Source organism: Hemiscyllium ocellatum, chromosome 11, assembly GCF_020745735.1.
Source record: "Hemiscyllium ocellatum isolate sHemOce1 chromosome 11, sHemOce1.pat.X.cur, whole genome shotgun sequence".
NCBI lineage: Eukaryota > Metazoa > Chordata > Chondrichthyes > Orectolobiformes > Hemiscylliidae > Hemiscyllium > Hemiscyllium ocellatum.
Window position 1 is genome coordinate 94,047,937 of NC_083411.1, and position 14,472 is coordinate 94,062,408.

A 14,472-nucleotide genomic window follows, 5' to 3' on the forward strand; every position below is an offset into this window, starting at 1 on the left:
TATGGTAAGAGAGAAACAGTTGGGCCAATGGGCTGAGAAGTGGCAGATGGAGTTTAATTTGGATAAATGCAAGGTGTTGCATTTTAAGACAAACCAGGACAGGACTTAAACAGATAATGGTAGGGCCCTGGTGCATGTTGATGAACAGAGAGAGTTGTAGGGGTACAGATACATAATTCCTTGAAAGTGCTGTCACAGGTGGACAAGGTGGTGAAGAAGGCATTTGGCATGCTTGTCTTCATTGGTCAGAGCTTTGAGTATTGGAGTTGAGACGTCATGTTGAGGTTTCACAGGATGTTGGTGAGGCCACTTTTGAGTACTGTGTACAGTTCTGGTCACGCTGCTTTAAGAATTATACTATTAAATTGGAATGGGTGGAGAAAAGGCTTAAAAGAATGTTACTGGGACTGGAGGGTTTGAGTAATAGGGAGAGGTGGGATAAGCTGGTTTTTTTTCATGGAGCATAGGAGATTGAGAGGTGACCTCATAAAGGTTTACAAAGTCGTAAGGGGAATAGCAAAGGCCTTTTTCCTAGGGTAGGGAAATTCAAAACTAGAGGGCATAGGTTTAAGGCCGGGGGAAAGATCCTGAGGCAAAGCTTTTTCACACAGAGGGTGGCGTGTATATGGAATGAACTGCCAGAGGAAGTGGTCGATGCAGATACTTGGACACTTAAGGTATTTGGACAGGTACATGAATTGGAAAGATTTAGAGGGATATGGACCAAACATAGACAAACCTGATTGGGAAACCTGATTGGCATAGAGGAGTTGGACTGGAACGTCTGTTTCTATGCTGTATGACTCAATGACTCAAATATGAATTGAAACCCCCACAGCCTTCACGTTCAATGGATCATTCTCTGCCATTTCCCAACTTCTCAATTAACCCAACACCTTGTCCTTTGCCAGGGCACGTTATTAGGCAAAGTAGGAGATGTACACATGCACTCTTACGTCCTCTCTCTTCAACATCCACCATATACTCTGCAAATGGAGCAGTGCTCTACTTACACAACTTTCAATTTGAGGTACTATAGTCACTGCTCCCAATGCAATCTTTTTAACATTGCTTGGAACAAATCCAGATTAGGTAATCACTTTGGTATGTTGCATTCAGTCAAGCGTGACCCTGAGTTTTTTAGCTGCTTGCCATCTTAATTCACCACTTTACTAATTTGTATTTTTGTCCTTGGCCTTCTGCTGTGTTCCTCTGAAGTTCACTGCAAGCCTAAGGAGCCGCACCTCATCTTCCTATTTACCATTTTATAACCTTGTTGACTCAATACTGATTTTTAACAATGTGATCCGTGACCTCTGTTCCCCACTTTGATTGTTTTTACCATGTGCTGGTCTGTTTAGTTTATGATAGCTATACATTAGCTATCATCCACACTCACTCCGGACAAAAGTTTTAATCACTTCAACCATTCATATTTGCTTTTTGTGCAATGACATCTTCATTACTTAAACTTTTCTGCCTTGTACCCTATTCCAGTCATTCCAATTTGTTCTCTCTCTACCCTCTTTTACCCATTCTCCAGCCCTTTCAAAGGCATGAAACTCATCGTATTTCTATCTCGAATTCTAAAGAAGGATCTTAAGTAACTCAAAACCTAACTGTTTTGCTTTCCATGATCAAATATATGCTGTCAACTGATTAATGCCAATTACAGCTATTCCGCTGTTTGGTATTTCACTTTCACCTCTCTTGAAAAATAAGAAAAAGTGGCTAACACATTTGTCTGAGAATACAAGGGTTATCCTATTTTCCTTTGTAGGCTATGCTTGCTGGGCACCGCAGGAAAATTGGCCCTCTTGTGTTTACTGCTCTCCTGTAGCCTCCTAATTCTTTTCAGACATTTACCCACTCCCACAGCTCCTCTCCAAATGAGAGGTCTTTGTTTGATACGAGCAACTCCAGTAAACTGTGAAATAGGCTTGTGTCTTGAACAATTTCTCTAGGTTCGGATACTTTTGCCGACTAGAAATATTTCCTGTTTGTTTATACTATATAATATACTTCAAGGTTTATTGTATTGAAGTAACAAGCTGATTGTTTCTCCATGGCAGTGGCAAGTGCCGTGTCCCAGCATGGTGTGATCGCGTGCTCTGGAGAGGTGAAAGTGTTCATCAGAAAAGTTATCGAAGTCACATGGAGCTTCGAACTAGTGATCACAAGCCTGTCAGTTCACTCTTGGATATTGGGGTACGTATTGTATGTATTTTTATTTTTAACCAAATGGAATAAAAATTGCAGAAAATCTTGCCCACCACCACTAGTGTCAACTCAGCCCAGAATAAAACTGGTCAAATCTGTGATGCGTGGAAACATGAAAAATAGAAGCTGAAGTTGGCTGTTCGGCCTTTTTGAGCCTGCTCTATCAATTAATATGGTCATGCAACTCAGTACCATGTTCCCACTTACTCCCCATGCTCTTTGATCTCTTTCGCCCTAGGAAGTATTTCTAACTCATTTTTGAAAATATTCAGTGTTTTGACCTCAGTCCCTTTCTGTGATGGATAATTCCACAAGCTCACCACTCTCTGGGCGAAGAAATGCTTCCTCTCTGTTCTAAACGGTCAATCCCATGTCATTAAATAGTGACATCTTGGCTGGACTCCTCGGTCATCAGGAACACCATTCCTGTGTTTGCTCTGTCCAGAGTTGTTAGAATTTTTAGGTTTTTAATTTGATCTTTCCTCATTCTTCTAAACTTCAGTGAATATAGTCTTAACTAATTCAGTCTCTTCCTACATTGATTCCTAGGATGACAGGGCCAGTCTGTTAAACCTTTTTGGTATCCCTTCCAGAGCCAGAACATCCATCTTCCATTAAGGAGACCAAAACGGTGCACAATACGCCAGATGTTGTCTTAACACGGTCCTATACAATTATAACAAGACATCCCTGCTCCTGCTGGAGAAAGTGAGGACTGCATTTGCTGGAGATCCGAGCCAAGAGTGTGGTGCTGGAAAAGCACAGCAGGTCAGGCAGCATCCGAGGAGCAGGAGAATCGACCTTTCGGGCATAAGCCTCTCCTGTTCCTCGGATGCTGCCTGACCTGCTGTGTTTTTCCAGCACCACACTGTCAATCCCTGCTCCTGCACTTGTATCCTCTTGCTATGAAGGTCAACCTACCATTTGCTTTCTTCACCACCTGCACTTGCGCGCTTACTTTAAGCAACTGGTGTGCGAGGACATCCGGGTCTTGTTGTACTTCCTTCCTCAGTTTATCACCATTCAGATGATTGCATTCCTGTTTTTGCTACCAAATGCTGCCACATTTATCCATATTATATTGCATGTGCTTTGCATTTGCCCACTTATTCATTTTGTCCAAATCACACTGAAGGATGTCTATATCCTCTGCCAACCAGTTCTTTGTCTGTGTCCATATACTATCCCAGTCCAATGTGCTTCAATTTTAAATGCTAATTTTGCCTTGGCAAAAGTCTTCTGAAAGTCCAAGTAAATCATCTCTGTTAGCTCCCCTTATCAACTCTAATAGGTACATTCTCTCAAAATTCCAGTAGAATACGCAAGCATGATTTCCCTTTTGTAAATCCATGCTGATTTTGTCCAGTCCTGCCACTGTTTTCCTTATTCTCTGCTATTAAATTTTTTACAATAGATTCTAGCATTTTCCCTACCACTGATGCCAGGCTAACCGATCTATAATTTCCTGATTTCTCTCTACCTTTTCTAAATAGTATGGTTACACTAGGGTAGGGGATATATTAGTTGAGAGACACAGACATCTAAAGAGATGTTTCAGAATAAGTATATTCTTACCACAGTAAAATCCCGGCTATCTAGTGCCCCATTACCCAGTATTCTCTTGCAGACTGCAACTGAGAGGAGAAGGTTTCATTACTCTGGGAACTAATCATACATTCTGCAGGTGAAGCAGTTATTTACTTATTGTACTTTCAGTTTATGATTCAATTACTCTATCATTTGTTCAAACCCTCACAGAGAAAGCCAGTGTTTTCTCACTCTCTCCATGAACTCTCCCTGCACAATAATAATAGATTCTATGATTCTGAAGGTTAGGGCCTGATCCAACGAGAAGTCTGCTTAATTCTGTCTTACCTGCTCTTGCATTTCTCTTGTGGCAATCACAGATGTGATTGAGCTCTTTTTTAGATTAGATTACTTACAGTGTGGAAACAGGCCCTTCGGCCCAACAAGTCCACACCGACCCGCCAAAGCACACCCACCCAGACCCATTCCCCTATGTTTACCCCTGCACCTAACACTAGGTGGAATTTAGCATGGCCAATTCACCTAACCTGCACATTTTTTGGACTGTGGAGGAAACCCACGCAGACACTGGGAGAATGTGCAAACTCCACACAGTCACTCGCCTGAGGCGGGAATTGAATCCAGGTTCCTGGCACTATGAGGCAGCAGTGCTAACCACTGTGCCACATGAATTTATCTCCCTGCTACATTAGGAAGTGGCTGTTCAGTTTCTACTATGAAGACCTTTGGGTCTTCATTTGGTTATCACAGCTCCAATACTATCTGGCTGTATATTTGAGATGATGTGGAGGTGCCAGTGTTAGACTCGAGTGGGCAAGACTCAGAAGTCACACGACACCAGGTTATAGTCCCAACAAGTCTATTTGAAATCATAAGCTTTCGAAGCACTGCTCCTTCGTCGGATGCAGTGAAGAGCAGTACACAGACACATCATTTATAAGCAAAGTGATCAAAAGATCATACAAAGGATATCTCTGAGACGGTGCAGAATGTTCTCAAAGACGAGAGGGACTAGCAGGAGGTCATTGTACGCGTTGGACCTAATGATATAGGAAGGGTAAAGGATGAGATTCTAAAGGGAGAAGAGAGAAAGTTAGGCAGGAATTTTAAAAGGAGGTCCTTGAGGGTAATAATATCTGGATTATTTCTGGTGCTACAAGCTAGTGAGGATAGGAACAGGAGGATAGAGCAGATGAATGCATGGCTGAGGAGCTGGTTCGGGGAAACGGTTTCACGTTTTTAGATCATTGGAATCTCTTTTGAGCTAGAAATGGCCTGTTCAAGAAGGACAATTGCACCTGAATTGGAAGGGGACTAATATACTGGAAAGGAGATTTGCTAGAGCTGCTCAGGAGGATTTAAACTCGTGGCGGGGGGACCCAGAGAAATTGTGAGGACAGAGATAAATCTGAGACTAGTACAGTTGGGAAAAGGAACAAGTCAGACAGGTGGGCAGGCAGGAACAAAGCAGAGGACAAGGTAGGACTGATAAATGAAAATGCATTTATTTCAATGCAAGAGGCCTAACAGGGAAGGCAGATGATCTCAGGGCATGGTTAGGAACATGGTAGTGGGATATCATAGCAATTACAGAAATATGGCTCAGGGATGGGCAGGACTGGCAGCTTAATGTTCCAGGATACAAATGCTACAGGAAGGATAGAAATGGAGGCAAGAGAGGAGAAGGAGTAGCAATTTTAATAAAGGATAGCATTACTGCTGTACTTACGGAGGATATTCCTGGGAATACATTCAAGGAAGTTATTTGATGCGAACTGAGAAATAGGAAAGGGATGATCATCTTATTGGGATTGTATTATAGACCCCCTAATAGTCAGCAGGAAATTGAGAAAAAAATTTGTAAGGAGATCTCCATTATCTGTAAGAATAATAGGGTGGTTATGTTCGGGGATTTTAACTTGCCAGACGTAGACTGGGACTGCGATAGCTTTCAGGATTTAGATGGAGAGGACTTTAAGTGTGTACAAGGCAATTTTCTGATTCAGTATGTGGATGTACCTACTAGAGAAGGTGCAAAACTTGACCTACTCTTGGGAAATAAGGCAGGGCAGGTGACTGAGATGTCAGTGGAGGAGCACTTTGGGGCCAGCAACTATAATTCCATTAGTTTTAAAATAGTGATAGAAAAGGATAGATCAGATCTAAAAGCTCAAATTCTAAATTGGAGGAAGGCCAATTTTGATGGTATTAAGCGAGAACATTCAACAGTTGATTGGGACAGATCTTTGCAGGTAAAGGGACAGTTGGGAAAATGGGAAGCAGTCAAAAATGAGATAACTAGAGTCCAGACACAGTATATTCCTTATACGGTGAAAGGAAAGGCTGGTAGATGTCGGGAGTGCTGGATGATTAGAGAAATGGAGACTTTAGTTAAGGGAAAGAAGGAAGCATATCTCAGGTATAAACAGCAGAGATCGAGCGAATTCTTAAAAGAGTATAAAGGCAGTAGGCGTGTACCTAAGAGGGAAATCAGGAGAGCAAACAGGGGACATGAGATAGCTTTGGCACATAGAGTTAAGGAGAATCCAAAGGAATTTTATAAATATATTAAGGACAAAAGAGTAACTAGGGAGAGAATATGACCACTCACAGATCAGCAAGGCAGCCTATGTGTGGAGATGGGGGAGATACTAAACAAATATTTTGCATCATTGTTTACTTCGGAGAAGGACATGGAAGGCATAGAATGTGGGGAAATAAATGGTGACATAATGAAAAATGTCCATATTACAGAGGAGGAGGTGCTGGATATGTTAAAAAACACAAAAGTAGATAAATCCTCAGGACCTGATCTGATGTACCATAGTGACCTGATCTGTGTGGGAAGCTAGGGAAGTGATTGCTGGGCCATTTACTGAGATATTTGTATCATTGATAGTCACAGGTGAGGTATTGGAAAGCTGGAGGTTGGCTGACATGGTTGCCACTATTTAAGAAAGGTGGTAAGGAAAAGCCAGGAAACTATTGACTGGTGAGCCTGACATTGGTGGTGGGCATGTTTTTGGAGGGAGTGCTGAGGGACAGGATTTACATGTATTTGGTAAGGCATGGACTGATTAGGGATAGTCAACATGGCTTTGTGCATGTCTCACGAATTTGATTGAGTTTTTTCAAGAAGTAACAAAGCAGATTGATGAGGGCAGAGGTGTAGACATGATTTATAAGGTTCGAGCAGGTTCTTCATGGGAGACTGTTAGCAAGGTTAGATCTCATGGAATACAGGGAGAACTAGCCATTTGGAAACAAAACTGGCTTGAAGGTAGAAGACAGAAGGTGGTGGTGAAGGGTTGCCTTTCAGACTGGAGGCCTGTGACCAGTGGCGTGCCACAAGGATCAGTGCTGGGTCCACTGTTTTTCATCATCTATATAAATGATTTGGTTGTGAGCATAAGAGGCACAGTTTGCCGATGACACCAAAATTGGAGGTGTAGCGAAGAAGATTACCTCAGATTACAACGGGATCTTGATTAGATGGACCAATGGGCTGAGGAGTGGCAGGTGAAGTTTAATTTAGATAAATGGGAGTTAGATGCTGCATTTTGGAAAGGTGAATCAGAGCAGGACTTATGCATTTAATGGTAAGGTCCTGGGGAGTGTTGCTGAACAAAGAGACCTTGGCATGCTGGTTCATAGTTCCTTGAAAGTGGTGTTGCAGGTAGATAGGATAGTGAAGAAGGCATTGATATGCTTTCCTTTATTGGTCAAAACATTGGGTATAAGTTGGTTCAAATATTGTGTGCAGTTCTGGTCTCCCTCCTATGGGAAGGATTTTGTGAAACTTGAAAGGGTTCAGAAAAGATTTACAAGGGTGTTGTCAAGGTTGGAGTATTTGAGTTACAGGGAGAGGCTGAATAGGCTGGGGCTGTTTTCCCTGGAGCATCAGAAACTGAGCCTTATAGTGGTTGATAAAATCATGAGGGGCATGGATCGGGTAAATAGACAAAGTCTTTTCCCTGGGGTGGAGGAGTTCAGAATGAGTAGGCATAAGTTTAATGTGAGAGGGGAAAAATTTAAAAGGGACCTAAGGGGCAACTTTTTCATGCAGAGGTAAGTGTATGAAAGCTGCTACCAGAGGGAGCAGGGGAGGCTGGTACAATTACAACATTTAAAAGGCATCTGGATGGGTATATGAACAGAAGGGTGTAGAAGGATATAGGCAAAGTGGTGGCAAATGGGACTAGATTATTTTTGGATATCTGGTCGGCATGGACGAGTTGGACCAAAGGGTCTTTTTCCATTCTGTACATCCCTATGATTTTGTGACTCTAAACAGTGTGAGTGGAAAGTCGACAGGCTAAATAACAAGTTTCTGCAGGTAGTTACTCACACCGTCTGACATTTTTGATCACCTGCAGAGTCTAGTTATTTAGCCTGTCGACACTTCACTCACACAGTTTGTACGATCCTTTGCTCTGTGTGTCTATAAATTCTGTCTGTGTGCTTCTCTTCACTTCACCTGATGAAGGAGCATTGCTCTGGAAGCTTGTGATTTCAAATAAACGTGTTGAACTATATCCTGGTGTCATGTGACTTCTATTTGAGAATTTCCCCGAACCACCTCTAAAGTTGGCAAGGCAGTTTCTGCTTGCCAGACTTTGGGCTCAACAAACAAAGGTATGCTTGCTTCTCATTTACATTTTCCTGCCTTGTTTTGAGAACTTTGCGTCTCAGTTTACCTCTGAGCAAAAAGACTTAGCCACACTTTGACTCTTTCAAACTCTGCTGTTCTTGTTCCGGCATCTTTTCTGGTTCCTGAATCTGGGGTCTATCAGTTTCAGGTACTTGTGGGGTGTCAGCACTGTTTCTAATGTCTTTTGGATTGTTACAAGCAGGGCTTTTAGAGTATCAGTTTCCCCAGTTTGGTTTCTGTTGGGTTGGGCTGATATCCATTCTATCACCACTCTTTTTGCGACGCCCTTGCTCATTGGCTGGTGAGTTTTGGCTGCTTTACATCTCATAACACTACCCAGTAACGGATAGTGGGAGGCTATTAATGAGCTGTTTGTTTCAATGAAGGAGTTTCCACTTCCCTGGTCAAATCAGTTGAATGCTTCATAAGAAATGGATACAGAAACCATGCTGGCAATACAGAACTGACATAGGGTCTCTGAGCTCAAAACATTAAATCTGTTTCCTCTCTGCTGATGCTGCCACTGGCTGTGTTCCTCAAGCACTCTGCTTTTTGCTCAGATTTCTAGCATCTGCAGTTCTGTGTTTATTCTGAGAAATGAATAATTATCACCTCTGTAGGTGCAATGTATGTCGAAATGTCTCTTCTAGTATTGAGACAGACTTGGAAATGGAGAATCTGCATTCTCTTTGTTTTGATGCTTTTTAACATGTGCACATGACGACAGTTGTGAAATTCCACAATGGTGATCGAGTTAGCTATATCTTTCTGCAGTCCAATGCTAAGAAATTTCCTGTACTTAACCAACTTGTACGTAATAAGAGCTGCAACAAGTATTTTAAAAATCTGGCATGTCAATTTTTTAAAATGTGGGGAGCATACCACATGGGCATCCCTTTTAATTCTTGAATGAGTTGTTATTTCAGAATTTTCCAATGAAAAATATCTGTTCAGTTCATCTACCATTTGTTTATGGTTTGTCACTAATTCCTAATATTAATTATTAATAGTCATTTTCTATAGGACTAATATTTGCTTTAAATGTTTTCCTAAATATCTGAAGGAACATTTTTTTCTTACTGTTCTTAAGCTAATTTTTCTCTCATTTTAATTTTCCCTCCTTATTAATCTAATAGTCATTCTTACTGTTTGTATATTCTGTGCAATTTCCTTTCCTACTATCTGTCTTTGCACGATTGTATTTTTGACTTGAAACTATGTTTGACTTTTTTTAGTACATAAAGGATGCAGGTCCTTCAGAAGTTTTTTACTTGTTGGAATATGTCTGTTCAATGCTTTCTGAAATATACCCCCTTAAGTGTTTGACATTGCACCTTGACTGATCCATCCCTTAACTTAAATTCCTCCTGTTATTATAGACCCATCCTTCTCTCCCTTTAACAAAATGTAAAATCCAAGAAACAATGTTGGCTTTGCCTGATGATTTTGAACATAACTTCTTTAATAATTGCTTCTAGCATCTTCTCTTTGACAGATGTAGTTTCATGCTTTCTGTATTTTTTTTTTGAATTAAAGGAGTTATGTTTGCTATGTTTAAATCTAATGGATCCTTGCCCAAATCAAAAGTGTTTAGAAAGTTAAAACCAATACACCAACAGTCTCACTGTCTCCCTAGCAGCTTCTTTGAACATCTGAGGAAAAGAGATCTATTAGGACCAGGGCACATACTAGACTGCAGTGCCAACAATTTGTTATGCCACGTCCCAGGTAATTTTACAGAGGGACATTAACTTTCAATTTCTGATTTACACTTATTTCTGATTTACACTTGTATTCTGCCTCGTGAAGACTGACTCAAAATATCTAATGCAGTACTTCTAAATTCCTCCTACCCTTCCATTTCCTATCATTTAGCTGTTTCTCAGATGTTACTTGTATCTTGCATTGGTTTTCACTATACCTATCCAATTCATTGCCTTTTCCTCTGTTCCATCATTAATCCTCCAGTGTCCGTTCTGGCTAGGTTTGTCTTGAACTCTTTTTTTTAAAACCTTTATTAATTTTTTGATTATTCATTGTTTTTTTTCCTTCTGTTCATTCCATGGAAGTGCCACCTGTCTTTATCTATTTATGTGCCTTTTTTAGAGTCATACAGCATGGAAACAGCCCCTTCGGTTCAACTCGTCCATGTCGACCAGGTATCCTAAACAAATCTAGTCCCATTTGCCAGCATTTGGTCGATATCCCTCTAAATACTTCCTATTTATGTATCCATTCAGATGCCTTTTAAATATTGTAGTTGTACCAGCCTCCACCACTACTTCTGGCAGCTTATTCCATCAACACACCAGCCTCTGTGTGAAAAAGTTACTCCTTACATCCCTTTTCAATCTTGCCCATCTCACCCTATACCTATGTCCTCTAGTTCTGGACTCCCCCATCCCAGGGAAAAGAGCTTGCCTATTTACCCTATCCATGCCCCTCACGATTTTATAAACCTCTATAAGGTCACCCCTCAGCCCCTGACTCTCCAGGGATAACAACCCCAGCCTGTTCAACCTCTCCCTATAACTCAAACCCTGGCAACATCTTTGTGAATCTTTTCTGAACCCTTTCAAGTTTCACAACATCCTTCCTGGAGGAGGGAGACCAGAATTGCAGACAATATCTCATAAGTGGCCTAACCAATGTCCTATACAGCTGCAACATGACTTCCCAAACCCTTTACACAATGCTCTGACCAATAAAGGAAAGTATTCGAAATGCCTTCTTCCCTATCCTATCTACCTGAGACTCCACTTTCAATGAACCATGAACCTGCACTCTAAGGTCTCTTTGTTCAGCAATAGTCTCCAGGACCTTACCATTAATTGTATAAGTCCTGTCCTGATTTGCCTTTCCAAAATGCAGCCCCTCACATTGATCTCGATTAAACTGCATCTGCCACTCCTCTGCCCATTGGCCCATCTGATCAAGATCCCATTGTACTCCAAGGTAACCTCCTTTGCTGTCCACTACATCTCCAATTTTGGTGTGATCTGTAAACTTACTAACTATACCTCCAATATTCGCATCCAAATCTTTATATCTTGAATATTTCTTTTAATCACAGTAGGTCGATCTGCCCTTGGAATTTTTCTTATTCTTTGGAATGTATCTATTCTATGTATTTTGAAATATCTCTTTGAATGTCTGCTTCAAGGAATGCCTATCCTTTAACCAATATGCCAATTCATTTTAGCCAGCTCTGCTTTCATTCCCTCATCATCACCCTTCTTTAAGTTTTCATAGGACCAGTCTTGAAGCATATTTTTCTAAGTTGAATGTAAAAAAAATTATATTTTCTGCTACTTTGGGCTACCTTTGCTCTGGAATCTTTAATCCTATGTTGTTGCACAATACCATGTCTAGTACAGCATTGCTAATTGGAACATGCTATTCTAAGAAACTCGCCCAAAAATATTACCCAGACCACAGTGTCCCACCAACCAGTACCCATTTCCCTACACCTATCTCATTCCTAAAGGGTTTTAGTTATGAGGAGAAGTTGTCTAAACTTGGATTGTTTTTACTGGATGGGCGGAGGTTGACATGTGATCTGATAGAAATCTACAAAATTACGAGAGGTATAGATAGGGTGGATAATGTGGGGAAACGTTTCACACAGAGGGTGGTGGGTGGTACTGGAATGCACTGCTCATGAACCCGAAGGAAGCAGGCACATTAGCAACGCTTAAGACATATCTTGGATGGGAGACGAACAGAGAGACATAAACTGCACACTGGCAGTAAGTATTGGATCAAAATAACAGTTAGGAATTGACGAAGGCTTGGTGGCTAAAATGCCTGTGCTGTAATGTATACAAGTGTTTTAAAATGTTATAAATACAAAAAGCAAGTAGAATATATCTACTTTTGTAAAAGAAAATCCACAAGAAGTACCAGGTTAACCTCTTCCATTCTGTTCTAGGTGAAAATTGTAGATGAGCAGAGATACAAGAAAGTGTTTGAAGATATTGTTCGAGTGATGGATCGGATGGAGAATGATTTCTTACCTTCTTTATGCCTTAGCAGAAGAGATGTAAGTGCATAGCTGCAAATCTTGTAGGAGCATTAGCAGCCATTTCTACAATGTTGCTAATGTTTGTAGTAAGTTTCTAAATACATGTGAACCATAAAAAAGTCTTATTTTATCTATAGGGTTTATAAATTGACTTTGCCAGTGTTGCTGCCTGGCATTATCAGATTTGCTCCTGGACCCATTAAAAGCCACGGATTGATTTAAAAATAAAAGGATTCTTGTTATTTTGTCATCCAGAATTCAAAAGTGGTAAAACTAAAGAAAACTTTTGAATTACTAACATCAATCAGCATCTGTGGAAAAACAGTTAACAGTTCTGGTCAATGAATTTTCATCAGCTTGGACTGAGGAAGCAAAAGTGCAGGGATTGCATTTTTTTGCACTTGCATGGCAAGGTGCCTTTGAAAATGAAGCTGTTGCTTACCATAGGTCGCTCTGCTATAACATGACACTTGTGTTCCTGTGCAACCTCGCACTATAGAAAATCTCGCAATGGAAAACAACTATAGAAAATTATGCTGTAGAAGATCGCTAATAGAAAATCGCTGCAGCCATTCAGTAGAAAGTTTGTGTTATCCAAAAATATCCACAATTCCTCAATCATGTTTTGGCTAATTCACACTGAGCGATCTGTACAATACAGACCTTGCGTTAGGTTATTCTTCCCACACTTGCTCCCTTTCAATTGCCGAAAATCTAATAAGTTTCTGACTTTTCCCAGTTCTGCATAAGGAAGATCAACCTAAAGTATCTACCCTGTTTTTTATTCCATACGTAATGCCTATCCTGCTAAGTATTTCCAGCCTTTTCTGTTTATTTCATTTTTCCAGCATCCAAAGTATTCTACTTCAGAACAAAGCAATCCTTTTTTTATAGAATTACTTTATTTCCATTTGTACATTGTACCACCAGTTGTGGTCTGATTACTGATATCACTCAAATTGTCTCACAATATCTGCACATAACATGAAGAACCATGCAAATGAGAGAAGCTGCATGGCATCTATGCATTTTAACACCTTTCATAAACTGAGGCTGGAACATTGAATTGGGTTTAGCATTCAAATCGTCCTGTCATTTAGAAATTTCTGTTCTTTGGCCAGTGTTTCTGGGATACAAAATTATCCAGAGCTTTCTACTCTGTACATAAATGTTTTGTCTTGAACTCTTAAGTTTTCCTCCTCCTATTCATTTTTTGATTATTCTTTGGTGCTTTTTGTTCTGTCTAATCCTCGGAACTGCCACCTGTCTTTGCATGATTATATGCCGCCTCTTTATGTTTGATACTGTCTTGAACATTTTTCATGATGATAATAGATGGTAGATCCATCCTTGGAATTTTTCTTATTCTTTGGAATGTAATTATCCCATGTATTCTAAAATATCCCTTTGAATGTCTACATCTGTATGAGCTTATCCTTAATGTTCAGCATTTTGAATTGTATCATAGAGGATGTCCTTTAAGAATCAATGAAATTCTAACACCCATCTCAAACAGGAAGTCACTTTTTATGTAGATTTGATATTGAGTTTAGTAGTACAAGCCATACCAGAGCTGTTAAGGAACAGCTTCCCTAAGAGATATTAGCAAACCAGATTGACTTTTTCAACAATTATCTTGGTCACTGTTTCATTAGTTTTCATTTCAGATTTGTTTCACTATCTGCCATGATAGGTTTTGAACTTGTTTCCCCAGAATATTTAAGTTTGGGGTTCTGGATTACCAAGCTAGTGACATTAGCACTATGCTGTCACTTCCTCAACAATGTTCAGCATCATTCATGATTGCATGGATGCTGCGGCAGTCCATCATCTCAGTGTTCAGCAACACCTGGACAAAATCAGGCTTAGATTGTTAAGTGGAGAAAGTGAGGACTGCAGATGCTGGAGATCAGAGCTGAAAATGTGTTGCTGGAAAAGCGCAGCAGGTCAGGCAGCATCCAAGGAACAGGAGATTCGACGTTTCGGGCATAAGCCCTTCTTCAGGAATGAGGAAAGTGTGTCCAGCAGG

The 14,472-nt window shown here is 40.5% G+C and overlaps 1 protein-coding gene across 2 annotated transcripts in view; it reads left to right on the top strand.

Annotated features, from left to right (window-relative positions):
* Positions 1-14,472, top strand: part of ocrl (OCRL inositol polyphosphate-5-phosphatase) — a 119,147-nt gene that overhangs the window by 66,203 nt on the left and 38,472 nt on the right. For both annotated transcript variants that reach the window (XM_060832724.1, XM_060832726.1), the window contains 2 exons: positions 2,073-2,208; positions 12,351-12,461. In XM_060832724.1, coding sequence (XP_060688707.1) covers positions 2,073-2,208; positions 12,351-12,461 — 247 coding nt within the window. The remainder of the gene's footprint in view (positions 1-2,072; positions 2,209-12,350; positions 12,462-14,472) is intronic.